The sequence below is a fragment of the Sorex fumeus genome, unplaced genomic scaffold (assembly GCF_029834395.1).
Source record: "Sorex fumeus unplaced genomic scaffold, SorFum_2.1 ptg000131l, whole genome shotgun sequence".
NCBI classification, from domain to species: domain Eukaryota; kingdom Metazoa; phylum Chordata; class Mammalia; order Eulipotyphla; family Soricidae; genus Sorex; species Sorex fumeus.
In genome coordinates this window covers 21,581,877-21,602,061 of record NW_026606188.1, presented here as the reverse complement: position 1 = coordinate 21,602,061, position 20,185 = coordinate 21,581,877, and the positions used below count along the sequence as shown (strand labels likewise).

Below are 20,185 nucleotides of genomic sequence, written 5' to 3'. Positions count from 1 at the left end.
TGTGTCCAGGGATTTGGCTGGTAATTTAGGTCACTGGTTGATGGGAGATTGAGTGTGGCCAACCACAGTCAAGTGAAACATAGGTCACGGTCACGGTCCTCCCGTTATTCATCGATTTTGCTTGAGCGGGCCCAGTAACATCTCCATCATGAGACTTGTTACTGTGTTTGGCATATCGAATACGTCACGGGTAGCTTGCCTGGCTCTGCCGTGCGGGCGAGATACTCTCGGTAGCTTGCCAGGCTCTCTGAGAGGGGCGGAGGAATCAAACTTGGGTCATCCATGTTGGCTGCATGCAAGGCAAACGCCTTACCCGCTATGCTATCGTTCCAGCCCGAAACATAGGTTGAAGTACTGTTTAATAGAATTCACTTTCTAACTGCTTTTAGAAGTGCTAAAAGCAGGGGCTGATACAAGACACTAGCATCAGCTAGTACTGTAGCTATCAACTGTACAAGAAACAAACCTCCAGCCCCATCAAAAAATGGGGAGAAGAAATGAACAGAAACTTCCTCAGAAGAAACGGCCAAAAGGCACATGAAAAAATGCTCCATACTGCTAATCATCAGGGAGATGCAAATCAAAAACAACAATGAGATATCATCTCACACCACAGAGACTGGCACACATCAAAAAGAACAAGAACAACCAGTGCTGGCGTGGATTTGGGGGAAAAGGGATGCTTTTTCACTGTTGGTGGTAATGCCGACTGGTCCAGCCTTTCTGGAAAACAATATGGATAGTCCTTCAAAAACTAGAAATTGAGCTTCCATATGATGCTGCAATATCACTTCTGGGAATATGTCAGAAGGGTCCAAAAAAGCACAGCAGAAATGATAGTTGTGCCTATATGTTCATTGCAGCACTGTTCACAATAGCCAAAATCTAGAAACAACCCGAGTTCCCGAGAACAGATAACTGGTTAAAGAAACTGTGGTACATCTACATAGTGGAAAACTATGCAGCTGTTAGGAGAGATGAAGTCATGAAATTTGCTTATAAGTGGATAGACATGGAGAGTATCATGCTAAGTGAAGTGAGTCAAAGAGAGGGACAGACATAGAAGGACTGCACCTATTTGTGGAATATAAAATAACATAATATGAGACTGACACCCAAGGACAGTAGACAAAAGGGTCAGTAATATTGCCCCGTAGTTGAAAGCCTGTCTCATGAGCGGGGGGAGAAGGCAGTTGGAATAAAGAAGGGATCACTAAGTCAATGATGGTTGGATGGGAAATGTGTGCTGAAAATAGATAAAGGACCAAACACGATAACCTCTCAGTATCTGTAATGCAAATCATAATGACCTAAAGTAGAGAGAGAGTATGGGGGAAATTGTCTGCTATGGAGGCAGGGGGAGGGTTGGAAAGGGGGGGGTATACTGGGGACATTGGAGGAGGAGAATGTGCACTGGTGGAGGGATAGGTGTTTGATCATTGTAAGACTGAAACTCAAACATGAAAGCTTGTAACTTTATCCTATGGTGATTCAATAAAACGACAACAACAACAACAACAACAACAAAAAGCAGGGGCTGAAGAGAGGTTACCTAGGGGCTGACCCGGTTATATACCCAGCATGCCATATTGTCCCCCTGAGCACTGGGAGAGCACCTCAGCAGTGTTTCCTGAGCAAAGTCAGGAGTGATCCTTAAGTATCACCAGGTGTGACCCAAAAAAACAAAACAAAAAGTACTAAAAGCAAAACATAACCACACCTTCCCCCCACCCCATCCAACTACCCTTCAAAAAAGAACCAACACCCAGTAATGCCTACAGTTCTAAGCCTTGTATTTTGGGCCCAAGTTAAACCATCTTAACCTTTCTGTAGAAATAATAAAGATTCTAATATTCTCTTATGTTAATTCCTTTTTTTCTTTTTGGGGCACACCCAGCGAAGCACAGGGGTTACTCCTGGCTCATGAACTCAGGAATTACTCCTGGCGGTGCTCGGGGGGTGGGGAGGGGGGGCATATGGGATGCTGGGAATCGAACCTGGGTTGGCCATGTGCAAGGCAAACGCCCTACCCGCTGTGCTATTGCTCCAGCCCTCTCTTATACTAATTCTTAAGTCATACCTTAAGAGGTGTTTTGAAAGTAGTTTTAGGTGGTGGAAACTTCCACGCTGAAGGGGACCTCCACACTGGCAGGGGCTGCAGTGGAATATCTTCATATGGATTTTCCTTGGAGGGATCTTGAAAGACAAATGGAAAAAAAACAAGTTAAAAGCAAATGCAGGTAAAAGGAGACAAAGTAACTACAGCTGGGAAGAGCAGTAAAAGTGAGACAAAATCTCTACTCTATACTGCAAGAGGGAAAAAATTAAATTAAAACTCAAAAAAAAAATACTAGTCTGTCACTCTACTTCTGAACTCAGCAGTCCACTAAACAAATCATAAAATTCAGTAACTAAAATGTGAAAGAACAAACAAAATTCAGTAATGAACTTAAACAAATTCTTCCTTATCAGAAAATTTTGGACCAAGGCACATGTGATTATAAAACAAAGCACCATCCTACAGTTAAGAGTTACACCAAATACATACTCATTAAACTAAACTTAATTTCAAGGTTTGTGGACACCTACAAATGATATCCTCGTAGATATTGTCCTCAGATTGGGTATAATAAAGTGCCGAGCCAGAATTTCTCCCAAGCTCTTGATGAATCTTCTGTGCATTCCGACTTCGAAAGTGCTGAATATCTTCAAATTCAAAGGATTTCCTTAAAGAAAGAAGACGTATTTTAAAGTTGTGTTTTATAAAACTCGACTTGGAATTGTCATGATGGGGTAGGTGGTATTGACTCAGGCCTTGGGTTTGTCCCTGGGCACAGCATGATCCCTCCCCTTTCTGCACCCCACTGAGCCTGAGCACACTGGATAGGGCTCCCCATCAAGTATAAGTAAATCAATATGCTAGAAATTGATAAGGACTGTGTACAAAACAACAAAAGTGCTTTATCAGATAACTGAAAATCATATACTAGATTGGTGCCCAATAGGAAATTCGAAGATTTTGGCCAAATCACATTCAAGTTCTTCACTGGCTACCAATATTAATGGCACCCTTGAGTGTGAAGTGACACCAAGGTCTTTATGCCCTAAATGAATTAAGAAATGTACTTGCTTCCCTATGCATTTTTTAAAAAATTATTTATTGAATCACCGTGAGAGCGGTTACAAAGCTTCCGGGTTTAAGTCTTGGTAATACAATGATAAAACACCCATCCCTTCACCAGCGCACATTTTCCACCACCAAAAACCCCAGAATAACCCCGACCCCACATCCTCCCCCTACCTGCGGGGCAGATGATTTCTACATTACTCTCTCTCTCTCTATTTTGATTACATTCAATATTTTGACACCAGGCCCACCATTATTATTTGGGTTTTTAGCCCAACAGTCACATCTGCCAAAAAGGCAACATTAGACAATTTTTCTATTGCTGATTATGAATAGAATATGATGTTGTGCAACTGCGGTAGTGGACGTGCAAGTTTGGAATTCTGATAATTAAATCTGGAGGGATTTCTGCCAAAAGCCACTGGGTTCCGAGATTTGTTTCTGAGTCTCTGGGATTATGGCTTAAGCATCTTATTAGCCAGAGGGCCTGTTCATGGGTGGCGACTCAGGGCCTCGTTGGGGCGGGGGGAGGGAAGGGCCGGCCCCACCCCCATCCCATGAGGCACCAAGTGTCTCATCACTGTGCGCCCCAACCTGGCTGTCAATTGGCCTCTGGAAGATGGTGGACCCGAGCTGCCAGGGGGAATAGGTGGTAGATCAGTACCTTTTCCCACTTGGGGTGGCCCGGGGCTGGTAACCTACTGTGGAGTCTGGACGCATTTCTGCCAAAAGCTGCTGGGTTCCGAGATTTGTTTTTGAGTCTTTGGGATATGGCTTAAGTCACTTGCTGAACAGCCAGAGGCACCCTATGCATTTTTAAAGCTATAGAATGGAAGTTTATCTGGTGCTCTGATGTTGGTATATACCCTTCGATTTTGAACTACACTCCTATCTCCTCTTGTATTTCCCCCTTGGTTTCATCAACACCTGTGCAATCAAGATAAGACTGTAACTCACGCAAGGAAATAGAAATTGGTTTGAAAAGGGGAACAGAGACAAGGAAAGAGGACAGGTGTTCCAGCCCCAGCACAAGGCCTTGGAAGCAACACTGGGTGCAGCCCTGGAGGGCTACCAGGATTGCCAGGATGGCCCTGGGGGTCCTGGTTCCTGAGCTCAAACCTAAAACTGCTGGTCTTGTGGGCAAAGTATCGCCAGGAGAGTCTCTAGGATCCAATGAACACAGCTTTGAGGGGGACGCCCCCCCCAACCCTCTGTGAAAGAAAGGAAAGAAGAAGGAAGGGAGGGAGGGAGAGAGAGAGGGAAAGAGGTAGCAAGGAAAGAAGAAAGGAAGGAAGGAAAGAAGGAAAAAAGGAAGAAGGGAGGGAGGCAAGGAGGGAGGGAGGGAAGGAAGGAAGGAAGGAAGGAAGGAAGGAAGGAAGGAAGGAAGGAAGGAGGGAAGGAAGGAAGGAAGAGTTCAATAATTGTGTTTGGAAAATACTTAAAAGTCTTAACTGATCAAATAAAACCGTACCTTTTAGATCTCCCCCTGATTTTTCCAGTATATTTCTTTGGTTCAGGTTCCTGAGAAGAGGCTAAAGGGGCCTCTGCACATGAATGATTTTCACAGTATTTTCTGTCACAGTTTCTCTCTGGATGAGGCGTAACACCAGACTCAGACAAATATCTAAATGTCCTCCGAGGCTTGGGCAGAGGATTTATAGAAGGTCCACATTCTTGCCCCTCTGGTTCAGAGTAAATGTTCTCCAAGCTCTTGGTTACTCCATACGAACTATTGAGAACTCTGAAATCCAGTTCTTTTTCTGAAGAATCACAATGTTCTAAAGCCAAATTGAAGCATAATCTATCTGGGGGAAGCGCTTCTATTTTCTTCCACAATATTTGTGAGGTGTAGAAGTTCCCTGGAGGGAAGGTGGTTTCTGGGTCCAGAACGACGTCACTCTGGGTCTGGCTCTGTCCGACCTGGGCACGCGCCCACGTGGGGCTGGATTCGTTTCTGGAGACCAACTGGTCCGCGTACTGGTGCTTCTCCCCCTCGTCCTCACTCTGCTCACTGCTTTTGGAGGCTTCATTACGACAGTTAGTTAGAGCTAATCTTTTGCTCCTTCCCTCAGCAACAGGATTTTTCTTAAGAATCTCTGGGTGACAGTGATTGTATCTCACCCCAAAATCTTTGGGATGCCACTTGTCTGGAGTGGCTATACCATTAGTTCTTCCTTCCCACTGAGAAATTTTTTGTTTGATGTTTTTGCAGTGGCTTCTTGACAGTGTCTGAACTGCAGAACGGGAAAAACCAACATCCATGTTCCCAGCTGGGTGCAGAAGTGGCGAATTTTCTTAAGGTGCCATCACAAATTACTGTGAAACACTGTATCCTTTATTCTGTCTGTCAGAATCCACACTATTCCAGTTTCTTTCATTTTTTTAACTTGGAAAATGTTCTTCTAAAAGAAAGGTTTTGATGATTAATCCTCCTTGAAAGTGGTTGCGACTTTATTTTGAATACCTCTATAAAAATAAGAAAAGAAAACTGCAATTGTTTTGTAATTTATCTTGAACCCAGGCCCTCACTCTACAGTGCAAGGGTGCTACTGCTCAGCCAACTCCCAGAGAAGCATTCCTAAGATGCTGATGTAATGATACAGGGAAAAGATTACTCATGGTGTCTCTCAAACTGTCAGATTTAATCTTAGGTCATATTTAATTTCCCCCAAATTACAAAGTTACATAAGAGATTATACATTACATATAGCATAATATATAGTATTTTAAAATAAACATTTCTTTTCTCTCTCTTGCTCCCTCGCTCTTTCTCTCTCTTCTCTCTCTCTCTCTCTCTCTCTCTCTCTCTCTCTCTCTCTTTCTAGGTGTTTTGGGCCACACCTAGTGGTGCTCAGGGTTATTTCTGGCTCTGCACTCAGGAGTTACTCCTGGCAGTGCTCAGGGGAATATATGGGGTGTTGAGGATCAAACTCAGTTGACATGTGCAAGGCCTTAAGCGCCTTACATGCTGTACTATCTCTCTGGCCCCTAAACTGATTCTTTATGAAACTTTCTTTTAATGAAACAAGAACATAATAATATAGAGTGTATACTTATACAGAAATGCAACAACCAAAGACTCTCACAGATGTAAAGTGCTTAACTGCATGCAAAATAAGCAAATAAGCAAAAGTATATGAACACATTCAGAAAAAAGCCAGTCTGGAAACACATCATTTCCTCCTCCTGCCCTATTTTAAGACATAATATTAGCCTATTATATGTCCTTATTTCCTATTAGCAGCACAGGTTTTCCATATACATGGTGCTAAAGACAATCCAAGGTGCCATAAACCAAGAGTTGTTTACAATGAAAAAACTTCTCATTGACTCAACTTTCCACATTTCTGCCAACACACTCTTGGTCCAAGTCAGCAGAAATACTTACAGTTACTGCCACATTCTTTTTTTTTCACATAGAATCGTTACTCAATTAGGTCCATAAACTGTTTCCTCAAATGTAAAATTTAAAAACAAAACTTTTTCTGTTGACTGAGTGAAGACCTGATCTCAAGTTCTACTGTGTTCAAGTCATAAATAGCAACTCACTCAAAGCTTCCTGAGACAGGATCATCCTTCCGTGAGTTTTGTCTGTGTGGCCTTGATTAATGGACAGGAAAATGTCTTGGCCCAAGTCTGTCACGATAGCTGACCAACACTCCCTCCCCCCCACCTCTCTCTGTCTCCCTCTGTCTCTGTCTTTCTGTCTCTCTCTGTCTCTTTGTCTGTCTGTCTGTCTGTCTCTCTCTCTCTCTCTCTCTCTCTCTCACACACACACACACACACACACCCCTTGATAAATCAACTGATGATCAGGACTTTCATCAATTTTTACTTAACAACCTAGCAAGTTTGTAAGAAAACTAGTTTTGCAAACGAACTTTTGTGAGGGTCTTATGCAAACAAAATGATTAAAAAAAACTAAACTCATGGGGCTGGAACAATAGCACAGCAGATAAGGCGTTTGCCTTGCACACGGCCAACCCAGGTTCGATTCCCAGCATCCCATGGTCCCCTGAGCAATGCCAGGAATGATTCCTGAGTGCATGAACCAGGATGCACTCCTGTGCATCGCCGGCTGTGACACAAAAAAGCAAAAAAAAAAAAAAATTAAACTCAGGACTGGAGATAGTGCAGTGAGTAAAGCACCTGACTTGCACGTAGCCAAGCCAGATTCTATCCCTGTCACCAAATATGGTCTCCCAAGCTTGAGCCAGGAGTGATCCCTGAGCACAGCTGTGATTCCCCGAAAGCCCCCCTCTAACATCTCCAAAGGTCTAGAGAGATAGTACAGAGGGTAAGGCCTCTGTCTTGCATGCATCTATGGCAGATGTTAGCCAGCTCAAATCACAAGCACCACGTATAGGCCTCCGAGTACCTCCAAGAAAAGTCTCTGAGAACTGCTGGGGGTGGTCTCAAAACAGAACAAACAAAAACTAAACTTATGTGGATAGAAAAAAAGAAAAAATCAAACTACAAAGGCTATTGTGAAGAACTCTTGATAAAAGACTATGTAATAGGGGTTGGAGGGATAGTACAGTGGATAAGGCACTTGCCTTAAATGTGGCCAACCAGGTTCAATCCCTAGCACCCTGAGCCCACCAGGACTGATGCTTGAGCTCAGAGTCAATATACACACTCGACACATTAAAGGGTTGATATTCAGTATATATAAAATACAAAGATCTACAACAATAAAAAATTCAAAACCCTATAAACATGGGAAGAAGGAATGCGGACATTTCTCTGTAGACGACAGAAGAGTGGCCAAAAGGCGCACGAGAAAGTGCTCATAACACTTATTATTAGGGAAATCCAATTCAAGATGATAACGAGGTATCTCAGACCAGGGAGAATAACATATATCAAAAGTACTGGTAACAATCTGTGTTGGCAGGGGTGTGGTGAAATAGGAACTTTCATCCACTGTTGGTGGCAATATTGTCCCATTCAACCCCTCTGGAAACAGTATGGAGACTTCTCAGCAGAGTAAGATTTGAGCCAAATGAGCCAGGAATTCCACTTTTGGGTATCTCGCTGGATTAAGCATCTCTATGTTTTTCTTACAGGTACTTTATGGTTGACTAGTCCTCTAATCTATTCCTAGCACCTCGCTTCCTGGCACCTCCTCTTCTTACCTGTACAATCCTTTTGGTGTATTTTTTTTTGCACCCAATAGTGTTCACAGTTTAGTTCTGGTTTTGGGCTCAAGGATCACTCCTAGTGTGGATGGGGAGATCATATGGGTGCCAGGGATGAAGCCTGGGCCGGCAGAAATCGGTGTGTGCAAGGCAAGTGCCTAACTGCAATAGTATCTCTTCGGCCCCTAAGATCCTTTTGTTGGTGGCGGTGGGCGGGGAGGGGGGTATTAAGGGGAAAGGCTGTAGCACAACTAGCAGTGCTCAGGGACAACTCCTGCATCTATGCTCAGAGGTTGCACTAGCAATGCTCAGGGGGAACCATGTGATGTTGGGGATCAAACTGGAGTTGGCCACCTGAAAGGCAAGCGCCTTAACCCCTGTACTCTCTCACCACAAAGAAATCAATTTATGATTAGTGGGGGGATGCACCCTGGACCATACAGTGCCAGGAATTGAAACTGGGCCTCCCTAATGCAAAGAATTTGCTTCAGGGGCTGGAGAGATAGTACATCAGATAAGGCACTTGCCCTGCACAAAGCTGACCCTGGTTGAGTTCCCAGCACCCCATTTGGTCTCTCAAGCTCTGAAAGAAGTGACCCCTGAGCACAGACACAGAAGTAAACCAGTAAACCTGCTGAGTGTGGCCCAAAGAAAACAAAAACCAACAACAAAAAGAATTTTTTCCAATCCTTTGAGTTATCTTTCTGCCTCCTATAATACCATCCTTCTCCTTCACTTCTTTCCGTATCTCCACATTCTTTTTTTTTTTTTTTTTTTTTTTTTTTTGCTTTTTGGGTCTTACCCGGGGTAGCACAGGGGATTTTTGCTTTTTGGGTCATACCCAGGGTAACACAGGGGTTACTCCTGGCCCTGCATTCAGGAATTACTCCCGGAAGTGCTCAGGGGACAATATGGGATGATGGGATGCTGGGAATTGAACCCAGGTTGGCCACATGCAAGGCAAATGCATACCCGCTGTGTTATCACTCCAGCCCCATCTCCACATTCTTTTAATCCTTAAGTTGACTCAGCTTTCAAGACCTAGATTCTTCCAAAGCTTCATCTTTTGCAAACTCTCTAAAGCCAAAGTACTTGTGTAATTTGTCCCTAGAGATAGCTTTCTCCAGATATCCAACAGTTCTACTAAACAGAGGTTGAGAAAATGTGCCAGCTTCAACAATTTTAAAAACTGTTTTGTTTCTTCTCGGGAAACCCCAAAATGAGCCAAAGACTTCTCCAATTATTAAAGACTATTTATAGGCCTCACAAAAAGAAAAGTAGAACAGGGTCTGTTGCAATAGCACATGGGTAGGGCATTTGCCTTACACACAGCTGTCCTGGGCTCCATCCTTGGCAGCATATATGCTTCCCTGAGCTTGCCAGGAACAATCCCTGAGCACTTCCAGGGGAAGGAAGGAAGAAAGGAAGGGATGAAGGAAGGGAGGGGGAGGGACGGAGGGCACACAAATAATCACAATGGACAATTTCAACAGAAGAAATGAATATAATCACTCAGCTCTGCAGATGAAATAAGTATCAACATTAAAATCAAGGCTGATTTTAAAAGTGGAATAAAACAAGAGTTAAAGTAAAAAGTATGATTTCAGTTTTTCTGTTCTTTGTTTCCAAAGAGATTTGGGCGGGGGGATATTCTACGGTGCTCACAAGCTGCTCTGACTGTGCTTAGTAGTGACTACTGGCAGTGCTTGGACACCATATGTCATGCCAGGGATTTGAACCATGGCCAGCGGAATGCAAGGCAATATTTTCAATAAATATAATTAGGACAAGCGAATATCCATATGGTAAAAATGAACTCTGGTCCCTACACACACCATTAAAAAATTAATTTTAAATGTATATTAACCTAAGAGCTAAAACTACACACATTCTGGGGCTGGAGAGACAGCACAGTGGGTAGGGTGTTTGCCTTGCACGCGGCCGACCCGGGTTCGATTCCCAGCATCCCATATGGTCCCCTGAGCACTGCTAGGAGTAACTCCTGAGTGTAGAGCCAGGAGTAACCCCTGTGCATCACCAGGTGTGACCCAAAAAAGAAAAAAAAAACCAACTACACACATTCTATAGAAAATACACAAAAAGAAGACATGAAATTAAACACCATAAACTTCAAAGGTAAACAGAAAAAAATTATAAAAGACACCTAAAATTGAGAGTCACAGAATGAGGGGAGAAACCACAGACATCCAACAAGACGAATATCAAGGTAAATTCATAATATACAAAGAACTATTACAACCAAATGGTAAGACAAGCAAGACATGAAAACATGGTAGATATAAACACTTTAAAAGCATTTTGAATCCCTGAAAAGATGCACATTATCATCTGTCATCAAAAACATGCAAACAATGGGCCAGGGAGGCAGTGACTGGGCCACAGCACACACCTCCCATGCAGGGACCTTGGGTTGATTCCCAGCGAGTACATTTATTTGCTCCACCAGTACCACTGGTAGCAACCTCAAGCATGAACTGACTGTTGCCGCTAAGTACTAGTGGTTCTCAGCCAAAACAAAACAAAATGCATGCAAATGAAAGCTGAGATATGAGATATCACTTAACACCCACTGAAAACTTAGATATTTTTATTTATTTGTTTATTATGCTTTTTGGGTCACACCCGGCAATGCAAAGGGGTTACTCCTGGCTTTGCACTCAGGAATTACTCCTGGCAGTGCTTGGGGATCATATGGGATGCTGGGGATCAAACCCGGGTCATCTGCGTGCAAGGCAAACGCACTACCCGCTGTGCTATTGCTCCAGTCCCAGATATTTCTTAATATCCATTAGGGAGGCTAAAATGTATGACACTCCTAAATATTAAAAAAAAATTAAAAAATTAAGGCACTGTGAGCTATAAAGTTACTTTCCGTTGGTTCAGGAATACAAACTCCAGCAGCAGTCTCATCCCCAGCACTCCTCTCATCCCAGCAGGGTTCCAGCTCCCCATCCACACTCCATCTGCTCCTTGGTGGGCACATGAGGTTTAGTTATTGTAGCTTGGGCTCCTGCCTTCAGAGTTGCCGGTCTGTGGCTCAGATCCACACCATAGCACACCTGCGGCACCAATGCTGAGGGGCAGCCTGATTCCTGCCCCTGATTCTTTCCCTTCCCTGTCCTCATTTCTATACCCAAGGGTCAAGGGTAACCTAGGTATCCCCTCTCTGCTTTGATATCATGCTTGATATCACTGCATGATATCCTATCTCTATTTGATATCATTCCTTTTTCCCTTATTTAAATGCCACGAAGAAGTGAGATCATCCTGTGCTTGTATTTCTTCTTCTAACTTATTTCACCTAATATATCCAAGTTGCTGCAAATTTCACAATTTTCTTCACCATCAAGAACCCCAATATACCCCCCTTTCCACCCCTCCCGATGCCTGTGAGGCAGATGATTTCTACTTAACTCTCTCTCTACTTTGATTACATTCCTTATTTCGACAAAAGATGCACCATTATTATTTGGAATTCCCCCCCCCCCCAACAATCAGAACTGCTGAAAAGGCATTGTGAAATAATTTGTTTTCTATTGCTAGTTATGAAGACCATATGACATCACACAGCTGCTATTGTGGCTGTGCAATTTTGGATTTCTGGTATTTCACTAAGTCTGGAGGGATTTCTGCCAAGAGCTGGATAATTATGAGATTGGTTTGTGTGCCTCTGGGGCCATGGCTGTGCCAGAGAGCTGCTCATGGGGGGCAATTCCTGGCCTCGGTAGGGCGTGAAGGACGTGCCGGTTCCACCCCCCGTCCCATGAGGCTGCAGTTGCCCCATCTCCATTGGTTCATACCTGGCTGTCCAGTAAGCTCTGAGGAAGCGGACACCATGCTGCAGAAGAGGGGGGCGGAAGGCGGAAGAGACAGACACCCTTTCCTCCTGGGGTGGGGGTGGGGGCATGGTGCTATAGTTTATCACACAGTCCATTCACATTTCTGCTGCAAGCTGCTGGGTTCTCAATTTGGTCCATGTGCCTCTGGTGCCATGGCCGTGCCGGAGAGCCACTTGTGGGGAGCCTACTATTAAAATCTTGACAGAAGTATTTCAACTTCTGCCATAACCAGAGCCACTGAGTCTTCTAATTGTTTTCCCCAAGACCCCCACAAAAGTCAAGTGTTTTTTCCTGAACCAGAATTTTTTTTCTTTTTGGGTCACACCTGGTGATGCACAGGGGTAACTCCTGGCTCTGCACTCAGGAATTACTCCTGGCAGTGCTTGAGGGGACCATATGGGATGCTGGGAATCGAATCCAGGTTAGCCACATGAAAGGCAAATGCCCTACCTGCTGTGCTATGGCTCCAGTCCCGCTATTTACACTTCTTTTAAAACATCACTCTGTAGTCAGGTCTGCATTGGTATTTGTCTGAACATGATTTTAATCAAAATATCTAAAGTCATCACACAACCATTCATAAATACGAATGACCTGAAATTTGTAAATATGATCAGAAATTTTTTTTTGTTTTTGAGCCATTCTGGGCAGTCTCAGGGTTTACTCATGGCTCTGTGCTCAGGGATTACTCCTGGAAGGGTTTCAGGGAGTAAGTGGGATGCTGGGGATCGAATCCAGGTCCAATTCGCTCACGGAAGCAAATGCACTACCCTGTACATCGCTCCAGCCCCTCCCTGCAGTTTCAGTACAAGTTTTTCTCTGACCTCGGACAAAGAGGGAGCTCAGGGCACAAGGTTTTCTTGTCTGTTTGTTTGCTAATGCCAGTTTCAGGGTCAGTGTCTGTTTAAAGAAACTGGTGAAAAGGATTCCAATTACTCAGGACAGGAGCTACAGTAGAGCGGGTAGAGGCCTTGTCTTGCACATGGCAAACTGGGGTTCAATCTCCAGCACGCCATACGATCCTCCGGGCCCACCAGGAGTGATTACGGAATGCAGAACCAGGAATTAGCCCTGAGCACTGCTGGGTTTGTCCCCAAAACTAAATAATATATAAATAAAACCAATCTCACTTCCTAATGTCATTTTCTTTCTAACCTCATTACAACAGCCTTAATTTAACCCTTACAATTTTTCCTCTATGATTACCATAATGTTCCTAAAACGAACAGATGCCATTGGGCTACGCTGGCATGAAACAGGGATGAATGGAGACGTTACTGGCACCCGCTCAAGTAAATCGATGAATAACGGGGGATCAAGTGATCAAGTGATTACCATAATAAAATCTCCTACAAGGCCTACTTATCTCCAATATCAACCCTTTTCCAATATTGTTGTCAGGTGATATTTATGTAACTTAAGATATTATTTTGGCCCAAGCTACTTAAAAACTTTTAGGGACTGGATAGTGGGTAGGGTGTTTCCCTTGCCTATGGCTGACCCAGGTTCAATCCCTCACATCCCATATGGTCCCTAAGGCCCCACCAGGAGTAATTCTTGAGTGCAGAGTCAGGAGTAACCCCTGAGCATCGCTGCTTGTAGCAAATCATACCCTCCCCATTAAAAAAAAACCTAAACTTTTAATGGTGTTCTATAATTTACTAAAGTGGTTATCAAAATATAGTCTAAGATATCAATACACTTTCAAGAATAAAATCTTAATTTTTCTATCAAAATTGAGTAAGGTAAAGGTAAAGGCCCTCCCATTGTTCATCGATTTGCTCGAGCGGGCCCAGTAACGTCTCCATTGGAGATTTTGTTGTTACTGTGTTTGGCATATTGAATACATCACGGGTGGCTTGCCGGGCTCTGCCGTGTGGGCGAGATACTCTCAGTAGCTTGCCAGGCTCTCCGGGAGGGGCGGAGGAATTGAACTCGGGTCGGCCATGTTGGCTGCGTGCAAGGCAAACGCCCTACCAATCTGGCTGCGACATCTGTCACCCCATTGATCGCCAGGGTTGATTCGGCTAATCTGGCTAGCTAGGCGGGTATCCCCTTCCTCCCTCACTGCTCCATGTGCGTCCCTCCCGAAGGTCGAAGAGGACAGCCTTCCCCGAATAGAGACGGACTGGTCTTGGATCGAGGGTATATGAGTAGCTGCGTTCCCCTGCTAGAACCTCCAAACAAAATTTAGTAATATCACAAAAAAACCCAAAGTATAAGTTAAATTAGCAGGCATAATTTCCTCAATATTAAGCTTGTTTCCTCCACAATTATATTTTAGATGTTTAAGCTTTGCTATTTGTTACATTAGTCAAAACTAACACAATGACAAAACAAACATACATGTGGCCAACAAATGTTAATAAAAAATATGGGGCAAGCCAATCATGAAGTATAAATGTTTCCACAATGCTGTATTTACTTACTTTGCAATACTATATTTTTCTTATGGAGGGGGGTAACACCTGGCTGTACTCAGGGCTTATTCCTGGCAGAGCCTGAGGGATCAAATGTGATGCTGGGGATCAAACCTAGGTGGGCAGTGTGCAAGGCAAATACCATTATCTGCTGCATTATCCCTCAGGCCCCCATGTCATATGTAATATATCATTTAATTTGTGAAATCTCTGAATAAAATTTTATTAAAATCCATAGGAATAAATCTCCCATAAAACTTCACTGAATTTAACTAAAGATATTTTTAAGTTAATATAAAGGAGCAAATCGATAGAGGAAAAAAGCTGACATCAAGTGGTTCTACCTTTCAAACTTTTATCTTCTTGTTGACTATTCTTTAAATAACAAATCTTCAAAGCAAGCACATACAGGATGCCTTTTATCTCACTGCTATCAGAGGAAACAGCTTATAAGTCACTAAAAATGGTTCCAAAAGAGCAAAGAAATAAATATCCTCTAATATTATGATTACTATTATTATGAATAATATATAATACAAACTTCTCAAGCACTTGTTGCAAAACAATAAATGAAAGTCAAAAAATTCTCTAACAGTTTTATCAACTGTTAAAACAAGTCAAGGGAATTTTGTTATTTAATTAATTTGGGGACCTTCCAACAATTCTGGGCCAATGAGACCCGGGGTCCAAGACTCAGGCTGAAAAATACCCAGGGGCCTCTGCGGCACCACAGCAATGCTTGGGGCAGGGGAAGGCAGAATCAACGCAAGTCTCTTCACCCCCACACTCTCCAGTCCTGAGCTTCATTTTTAATGAAACAAGGAAAAGTGATAGCTGATGAAGCTCAACTTAGAATAATGCTCACTTTGCTCGCCAGGAGTGAACACTGGGCACAGAGTCAGGAGTACATTCTGAGTTTGACCCCCAAGCGTGTGTGTGTGCGCGCGCACACACACACACACACACACACACACACACATACACACACACACCAATAAGGGAGTGGGGAGGCGATAGTTTTTTGGTGCATGCCGAGCATATGCCGGGCCCAACCACTTGCCCTATAATGCTCAGGGGTAAAGGGGTAATATTACCCTGGCTCTATACTCAGGGATCACTCCTGGTGGTGCTCGAACTGGCAGCATGCAAGACAAATGCCCACCCCGCTGTACTATCTCCTGCTCTCCCAAAATGCACTTTCTTAGCAATAGTAGCCAGTCACCAAGAGCTGTTACTTGAAAGCCACATCGGGCTGGAGCACTCAGACTGGAGCTTGGACACTGGTCCAGAAAAGTAGCAGCCATAAGTGGCTGCAGGCTGCCGGGGAAATAGCGAGGAAAAGAGTCAACCTCCAATTCAGCTCTCTTACCATCAAGTTAGCAAAGTTTATAGCAAGAATTACAGAAAAATTCAAAATCCCTAGGACAGTGGTGGCAGGCACGCCTCTCACTCTCATATTTTTTAAGAGCTGATTCTCATTTCCAAAGAAGTACTTTGGAGCACAGAGACCAACAGACACTTAGAAATTAGATTCAGAGAACCAGCAGACTGATCTGTGAGTGGAGAAGTACTATATTAGGAATACTGAAACCAGCTCCAGCAATACTTTTTTTTTTACTATTTCAATTTTATTTATTTTTTTACAAAGTTGTTCATGATTTGCTACAGACAGTTAATATTCCAATAGCAATCCCACCACCATTGCACCTCCCCACCACCATTGTCCAATTTTCCTAACCAGCCCTTAAGTCTGCCCCCAGAGCAGGCCCTTCATAATTTATTTTATATTGCTTGCTGTAATAATTTGCTAAAAGAATGATCAAAAACTGTTTCCTTTAGGGGTCGATCAGCGGGAGTTGCATTTTTAACTGAGTGGCAGATCTGGGCCTGTGCTTGACTGCCTGGGCTTCTGGAAGCACAGGTTGATGAAGGGAGATAGTCTGGAGATTTAAATCACAAAAACCGCATACCTGAATTTTTAGCTCCAGCAATTTGTGCCTTATCTAGACTTCCTTTGGGGTGGGGGCTGGGGGGAGCCACACCTGGCGGTGCTCAAAGATCACTCCTGGTGAGCTCAGCGAACAGTAAGAGATGCCAGGGATTGAACCCAGGTCAGCCGTTTGTAAGGCCAAGTGCCTTACCTGCTGTACTATCACACTGCCCCCTCCTTCCTAAACCAAGGAATTTCTTCAGAAGGCATATTTAGTGTCTGATATTAAAGACACAAAAAATGTTTCACTCAAGATAGGCCAGGGATACAGTTATTGGATGTAGTAAAACAAAAATATAAAATATCATTATTGTTCTGGTCAAAGAAAATGAAAGCAGTTTCATATGTGTGGTAAACTCTCATAACCAGAATTAAACAGTAAATTCCAAGTTGATATATAAGCTAATAATTGACATATGCAATATCTAATATTCTGCTGACTTCTCAAGTTATCCAGTTGGCTTCTGTATCACCTCTTTGTATTATCTACTGACAAGGAATGCAAACTAATTTTCCTAGAGCAAGACAGTTACAAATTATATATGAATCTGTAAACTGATTAAGTCACATCTTTAAACTAAGACATATATGCTAAATAAAGCTATTGCAATTATTCTATAAGATGTTTTGCTAAACACCTACATTTTAAAGCTATTCAACTAATGCTGTCTAAGAAAAATAAATGTGGAAAAGTATTTAGAACAAAAGATGATGAAAAATTTAAAAGATATTTTGTAAAGAATCTATTGATATTATTTATTATCTACATTAACTTTCCTCTCACATAAAGAAGTCTATAAGAATGCTTAAAGTCATTTAAAGAACTCATCTCAAATAATCCAGTACTTAGACATTTTTGATCAGCAACAGAATCTAATGTTCTCAGTAGATTAGATCTTTTTTTCTTTTTGTTTGTGTAATCCCAGCAGTGCTCAGAGATTACACCTGGCTCTGCACTCAGGAACTACTCCCAGTGGTGCTCAGAAAACCATATGCGATGCCAGGGATCGAACACTAGTCAGTATGTGCAAGGAAAGTACCCTTAACTGCTATACTATCACTCCAGCCCCACAGCAAATAAATCATTAATGAAATATTAGTAACTATTCATATAAAACCATCCATAAAGACATCAAAAAGCAAGGTGTGTGTAAGAGGTATGCTTGTACAGCAGCATGATACTTTAAATGATAATCATTACTATGCAATGCATGTTTCAAGAACTGGGTTCAGTTCCTAATACATTTTGTATTTAATTCCCACAGCTTGACAGATAGTTATTATTACCTCTTTTTTATGACTGAAGAAGCTGAGATGAAACTGGTTAGGTAAGTTACAGGCTTAGTTCTGCAAGTGCTATCTATTACTTATAGACATAACAATAATATCAGCTACTAGAACAGGATGTCATCTGCAACTTTTCCTGTCCTCTCTGAGTTTCAGCGGAGACCACAAAGGCCAAAAGAAAACAATAGAAGTCAAATACCTCCATATTTTAAAGAGAAGTGCAAAGTTTATAAACTGGGGTTGCTGTAAACTTGCTCTGCGACCATCAGTCCATTATTCTTGTCAAGACTATGAGAAATACAGTTTATTAATTATAAGGATTAGGGAGAATGGAAAGGCCTCTTTAAAGAAACTAGAGGGTGTAGCCTTCTAGGCCTCCTAAGGAAAAAAAAAGGGTGTGGTACTTCCTGCCCACCTCAAGCCAAGAGACTGGAACCTCAAGATAACCACTCAGACGCTTAAAATACATCCTGAAGTAGAGGGATAGGGCTCTGGTATCCACTCCCAGCTGGGGCGATAAAAAAAGGGCTGGTTCATAGCTAAATTTTGAAGACTACTTAGTACAACAGTCCAGTGAAACGTTTTAGCAGAAGAGGAAGTTTTGCAAAATGACACAGTGCTAAAAAATTATATACAAAATAATAGTAATGAAACTTGATAATTTCATTATATTAATGCAATATTAGTAATTATCCATATATAAAACCATCCATAAACCATATATAAAACTACCCACATATAAAACCTTAACCTTCTTGATCAAGTTTTTCTTAAAAAAAAAAAAAACTCTAAGAAATAACTGTCTCAAATTAAGACACTTCTCAGCTTTACAATAGCTTCAAATAACTTTAAAGTTGAGATGAACCTAGCTTTTAAATCTCAAACTCAACTTTGGCCGAGTTCTTTTTAAGAAAACATTAAAACACAAAGGCAAAAAAGTCTTAATTCCTATGCAGTTCGAAAGCAAAAAAAAAAAAAAAAATTTCAGAAACAGAAAAAAATTCTTTAAAAGTTTTAAAGGTCATGGACAGCTACATGTAAAAAAGTGGGCTCAGATCTGTCCCTAACACCAAGTACAAAGGTAAGATCAAAATGGATTAAAGACCTCAACATCAGACCGGAATCCATAAGGTACACTGAAGACAAAGTTGGCAAAACCCTCCATGACATTGAAACTAGTGGTATCTTCAAAGATGTCACGCCACTGGCCAAGCAAGTGAAAACAGAGATAGACAAATGGGACTATCTAAAACTAAGAAGCTTCTGCACCTCAAAAGAAACAGTGACCAAAATATAAAGACAGTCTACAGAATGGGAAAGGATATTATCCGAATACACATCCGACAAGGGGTTGATATCAAGTATATACAAAGTACTGGTTGAACTCCACAAGAAGAAAACAACCAACCCCATCAAAAAATGGGGCGACGAAATGAACAGAAACTTTCTCAAAGAAGAAATCCGAATGGTTAAAAGGCACAGAGCCTCAATAAAGGCTCTATATCATTAATCATCAGGGAGATGCAGATCAAAACAACAATGAGATATCATTTCACACCACAGAGACTGGCCCACATCCAAAAGACCAAAAGCAACCGGTGTTGGCACGGATGTGGCGAGAAAGGGACTCTCCTTCACTGCTGGTGGGAATGCCGACTGGTTCAGCCCTTTTGGAAAACAGTATGGACGATCCTCAAAAAATTAGAAATTGAGCTCCCATTTGACCCAGCAATACCACTCCTGGGAATATATCCCAGAGAGGCAAAAAAGTATAGTCTAAGTGACATCTGCTCTTGTTTTTTCATTGCAGCACTCTTTACAATAGCCAGAATCTGGAAAAAAACCTAAGTGCCCGAGAACAGATGACTGGTTAAAGAAACTTTGGTACATCTACACAATGGAGTACTATGCAGCTGTTAGAAAAGATGTAGTCACGAAATTCATATACAAATGGTACTACATGGAAAGTATATTGCTAAGCGAAATGAGTCAGAAAGAAAAGGACAGACATAGAAAGACTGCATTCATCTGGGGAACATAAAGTAACAAAATAGGAGACTACACCCAAGAATAGCCGAGATAAGTACCAGGAGGTTCACTCCATGGCTTTGAGGACAGCCGCACACGCTAGGGGAAAAGGCAGCTCAGATAGAGAAGGGAGCACCAAATAAAGGGTGTTGGGAGGTTTCTCTCAGGATGGGAAATTCGTGATGAGAGTAGACTACAGACCGAACAAGATTGCCACTCAATGTCTCTTTTGCAAACCATAGCACTCAAAAGGAGAGAGATAACAAAAGGGAATGCCCTGCCACAGAAGTAGGGTGGGATGGGGGGGATGGGGGGTGGGAGGGATACTGGGA

The 20,185-nt window shown here is 42.4% G+C and overlaps 1 protein-coding gene across 2 annotated transcripts in view; it reads right to left on the bottom strand.

Annotated features, from left to right (window-relative positions):
* DENND2C (DENN domain containing 2C) overlaps window positions 1–20,185 on the bottom strand; it is a 97,063-nt gene that overhangs the window by 46,544 nt on the left and 30,334 nt on the right. For both annotated transcript variants that reach the window (XM_056139166.1, XM_056139167.1), the window contains exons 2-4: window positions 4,599–5,593; window positions 2,590–2,726; window positions 2,081–2,196 (exon numbers count right to left, since the gene is read on the bottom strand). In XM_056139166.1, coding sequence (XP_055995141.1) covers window positions 2,081–2,196; window positions 2,590–2,726; window positions 4,599–5,389 — 1,044 coding nt within the window. In that variant the 5' untranslated portion in view covers window positions 5,390–5,593. The remainder of the gene's footprint in view (window positions 1–2,080; window positions 2,197–2,589; window positions 2,727–4,598; window positions 5,594–20,185) is intronic.